At 38.8% G+C, this 5,000-nt stretch overlaps 1 protein-coding gene across 1 annotated transcript in view; it reads left to right on the forward strand.

Moving 5' to 3' along the window:
- The first annotated feature begins 4,196 nt into the window (after positions 1-4,196).
- LOC122254682 (uncharacterized) overlaps positions 4,197-5,000 on the forward strand; it is a 13,399-nt gene continuing 12,595 nt past the window's right edge. The window contains exon 1 of the mRNA XM_043018491.2: positions 4,197-4,371. Within this exon, the coding sequence (XP_042874425.2) occupies positions 4,317-4,371 (55 nt within the window). The 5' untranslated portion in view covers positions 4,197-4,316. The remainder of the gene's footprint in view (positions 4,372-5,000) is intronic.

Raw genomic sequence — 5,000 nt, forward strand, 5'->3', positions numbered from 1 at the left:
CAGTACTAACTCAGTTTCTTCACCAGCGCTCGTGCTATTGAACGTAAAAGGCACTCATCAGCTGGTTTTGGTTAAGTAGTTATCTTCGCCGTTAACCAATTAACATCACAGTGTCAGCTGGCATTGAAAAAGGATGGATATATATTTTTTTATTGTCTTCTTTGCTGGTTAAGTTTGAAATACAAATATATTTATGTAGATTAGCGTAAGTACTTGTACATAAAATAGGTTTGTACAGAATTGTGCTGACCGCAACAGCATAGGATTAAAGCTGATGTTTTTGAACCTATGGGTTTTCCAGCTTTTATCAGATAGTTTTTTTCCTTCAGTAGAACATTATCAATATTATTATTATTGTTATTATCATTATTATTATTATCATTATTATCATTATCATTATCATCATCATTATTATCTTTATTATTATTATTATCATAATTATTGCCATTATTATCATGATTATACTTTTTGTTATCATTTTTATTATCATTAGTATAAATATTATTATTATTACCATTATTATTATTATCATTATCATTACCATTATCATTACCATGAGGTGCTACCCTTTCGACCCGCCACCGATGAAATTTCACGTATATCAGTTTTTAATCTAATGACATACTGAACTCATGTATAACTATTATGTTTAGGCAACCCTCTCTGAGAGGAATTTTATCCGGGGGTTAAAAAAAAAATAATAAGCTCCTTCCTGCTTTCCATTAGTCATCTCATATTAGCCATCCTGTTTTTATCAACAAATGCAAGTAAATAAAACTATGTAGGCTCACACACAAAAAATTTGACGAACGCGGTCAAAAAAAATATCAAAACGGATTAGATCGAAAAAATTTTCAATCCTCTCAATTCTTTTTTGACATTAAAACGTCCCACACACACTCAAATTTTGCATCAAAATTTTGATATCAAAATTTTGCTGCAAAATTTTGACGTTTTTTTTAAACGTGTATGGGCCCCTTTAGTCTTCAATACATAGATATTGGTTTTCATTACATCAGTATTAATCTTCACTGCATAAATGTGTCTTCAGTACATAGGAATATTTTTAAAGATCCAAGCAAATTTCTGGGTTCCCTTTTAATAATGATAATGATAATAATGATAATAATAAGAATACTATTATTATTATTATTGTAACGAATTGCATTAATGGTGATAATAGTGATAATGTTAATAATCTATACTCTCTTCTCATAAGCCGTTTTAAACATCTATTCGTTATACAAAATTACACTAACGTCATGTTCCCCTTTGCTGATCCTTGTTCGCCATTTTGAAGTTTGTCAGGCGTCCTCGCTAACCACAAAGGAAAAAGAAATAATCTTGTTTACGAAAGAACAAAGCTAAGCCGAAATGTTCTCTTCTTGTTCTGCTGACATTCTTTACAATCTTTTTTCTTCTTATATTCGTTAATGAGTTATTTTTCGTCTAGGATTCGTTATCTTATTGATTCGAAAATTATGTTTCCCTTAAGAGCGCTATTAAGTATAACTGTTTCTTCTTAATCAAATTGGTCATTGAGCGAATCAATTTTTCCTCTTCTTAAATTTGATATCAAGTATTTCTCTCTCTCTCTCTCTCTCTCTCTCTCTCTCTCTCTCTCTCTCTCTCTCTCTCTCTCTCTCTCTCTCTCTCTCTCTCTCATTCTCTCTCTCTAAATCCTCCCCTTCAAGTGGCTTACCAACAATGTCGCTGGTGTCTCCATTCCCTTAGCTAAGACCATCTACATTGCATTCATCCGGTCAGTCATAGACTATCTCTCTCCAGCCCTCAGTCAGCTTTCTCAGACCACCTTACAGCCCTTGGAAAAATTCCAGAATAAAGTGCTGCGGTACATTCTTGGGCGTCCCACCTCCACTAGAATAGTGAACATGTTGACTGAACTGAACCTTCCCTCAGTTGTGGAGAGAATACGTGCCGACGTTTCCTGCATCAGCGTCAAGTGTCTGCTCTCTCCCCATACTGCTCCACACTATGCTCATGACCTGAGACCCTCACTTGATCCCGTTGCGCCCCGTCCTCCTCTTCGTCCTGGCGTTCGCACCCTTGTCAACATAGTGACCTCCACCCTGCAGCGTCTTGATCTTGATGTCCCTGTGGCTGAGGTTGATCATGGGCCACCTCCCTGGAGGATTCCTCAGCCTCAAGTCACCTTCACGCCCACCTCCAAGACAGACCCTCCGCCTCTTCAGAAACAACTTGCTCTGGAGCACATTGCCACACTCTCCTCCTCCATCCCTGCCGCGCATCATATCTATGTGGATGGGTCCGTGCAACGAGATGGCAGTGCAGGCTGCGCCATCTACTCTCCTGATGTGGACCAGCCAGAAGATGGCTGGGTGTGTCGCAGATTACCTAACTCTTCCAGCTCCACGTACTGCGAGCTACAGGCACTCCTGCTGGCTGTCAACTTCATCTGTCAGCGACGAGTAAATGGTGCAGTGATGTGTGACTCCCAGTCTGCCCTTCAAGCCATCTCGTCCCCACAGCCTGCTTCACATCGCTCAATCATCCACCAGATCCTGCAGCAGTTAGTTACAGCCCAGGAACACTACCTCCACATTATATTTTTTATGGATTCCCTCCCATGTGGGCATAGCTGCCAACGACAGGGTGGACCTCCTCGCAAAAAGTGCCTGCGAATTGCCGCTGCCTCACTGTGCCACACCCTCCCTTCCCTGCTACAAGCGGATCATACACTCTGCCGCTCTTCTCCCTACTCTCCACCGCATGGATGCTGAGCGCGCCCAGAGCGTATCAATACAACATTTCGACCACTTCCGTCTCACTCCTCCGAGGTATCGCCGACACGGACTCATGGTTCGCAGACACAATATTGTGTCTGCCCGGCTTCGACTGGGGTACAGGCCGCTGTGGCAGGTCTCGGGGGCGGGAGACGTACTCCACTACTCCACCTGCAAGCTGTGTGACCGTCCCAACGCTAACAGCCTCCAGCACTACTGCCTCGAGTGCCCCTCGGTGAGAGGCTTGCTGCCCCAGAGCCAGGATTTAATACGTATATGCCAATTCCTGCTAGCTGACAGTAATTTGGACATTGTTTTGGCCCAAAACCCTCACTTTGGTGGGTGCTAAAGTTTGACTCTGGAAACACTCATCTTTGTATTTTCAGTTTATTTATTTGTTATTTTACCTTCATGTACAGCCTCACTGCACATACCGACGTGTCATGCGTGACACGAGTACTATGTATGTAATAATGTACTAATGAATGTATAAGGCCTGTCGCTCTATGAGCGTAATAAATTGATGAAAACTCTCTAAATCCGTCATGTTTTTTTTTTCCCTCTACTTAAATTTGTCATTGAATCTGCAACACGTATTTCTTAAAATTTTATACATTTTTCCGTTCTTAAATGCGTCATTTGAGTGACTTACACTGTTCGATATTGAACCTGATATTGAATTTTTATTTGCTACTGATTGTTATTTTTTCATTCAAATTCGTTTTTGATTGTTTTGAGGGGTTTGATTTGTTATTGAGATTTATTTTTCTTAAATCTGTTCTTGAATCAGTTATTGTTTTTTTCATATCAAATTTGTCATTAAATGTAAACTAGATTATCTTAGAGTATGGGAAAGAACCTGCTCTCCTTAAATTACGGAAGTATTCATATGTTTGCATGTGTGTGCATATATATATGTGTGTGTGTGTAGAGACACACACACACACACACACACATATAAATATATATATATATATATATATATATATATATATATATATATATATATATATATATATATATATATATATATATATATATATATATATATATATATATATATATATATGCGTGTGTGGGTGTGGATGTGTGTGAATGTGTGGTTGCTGATTGCGTTATAGTGTCTGTGTGTGTTGATAACAATGATTGACGATAATGAATTAGAAATATGTTACCAATGATATTGGTTACTATGGCTAACTTGGCTTTAATACATCACTCTATGTGATAGAAACTCACAATAATCAGAATACTACAGTGTGTTCAATTATCAATACACCCATCCTGTATATGGTGCTTATTATATATACATTATATTAACATGGTAGAGTGGTTTACCATTAAACCTAGCTAATTTGGCTACTTTGGCTCTATACCCACTGGGCTACTTTGGCTCAATTGGCTACTTTGGCTACTTCTGCGAACGCTCGCCTCACCGCCCGCAGAATGTAAACAAAACAACGTGACTCGAACTCAGCTGATGCCTCCTGTTGATTGAACGTGCGGTAATATTGTTGTTAATTACCGAATTTTCTGAATGATTATCTCATAATGGAGTTGGACCGCTATCTTATGTGGTTTGTGGATTCTCTAAAAGCGTCACTGGGTAAGTCGAAGAGGTTTCTGATTTTTGTATCTGTGATTTATATTTATTGCTAGCTTGTGCTTTCCTGTTTTGGAATATTCAGTAAGATACAATGTTTCTGGTTTAATTTTTAGTATCCAAACGAGTTATTGTGATGCCGCTGCCTATGTACCAACTGTTAGTCTCTATTTCTGTTGGCCCTATAGCAAAGGCCAACAAATGTGCACCATATATATTCTCGCCAAAGAGATCTTGTACATCTACCTGACATGTTATCAGTGAATAAGAAACATTTTCAAATTCTGTTTTGCTGGGGTATACATGGTGGAGATTTGATGGCCTTGCTGGAGTGCGAAGCGCAGCAGCCACAACGATCACATGACACAGTGGCGCTATCTGGATAACCGTAGGCCTTTCATCACAGATCACTGAATGTCTCCAGTAGATTTAGATAGAGCACAGCCATAACAATAATAATGATAAAAAAAAAAAATGCATTGAAAGCTACTGCAGATGTCATGTAAAACATTTACCAAAGTTAAAAACTTTAAATACTATGGGCAACCACTAGCTTGGCCAAATCAAATCAAGTTGACCTTTCTTCACACAAGGTCAGGCAGGCTCTCTATTATTTGACCCAATTCCATAGC

The sequence above is a fragment of the Penaeus japonicus genome, unplaced genomic scaffold (genome assembly GCF_977035675.1).
Source record: "Penaeus japonicus unplaced genomic scaffold, GWHDUDI00000001_assembly GWHDUDI00000034, whole genome shotgun sequence".
Taxonomy (NCBI): domain Eukaryota; kingdom Metazoa; phylum Arthropoda; class Malacostraca; order Decapoda; family Penaeidae; genus Penaeus; species Penaeus japonicus.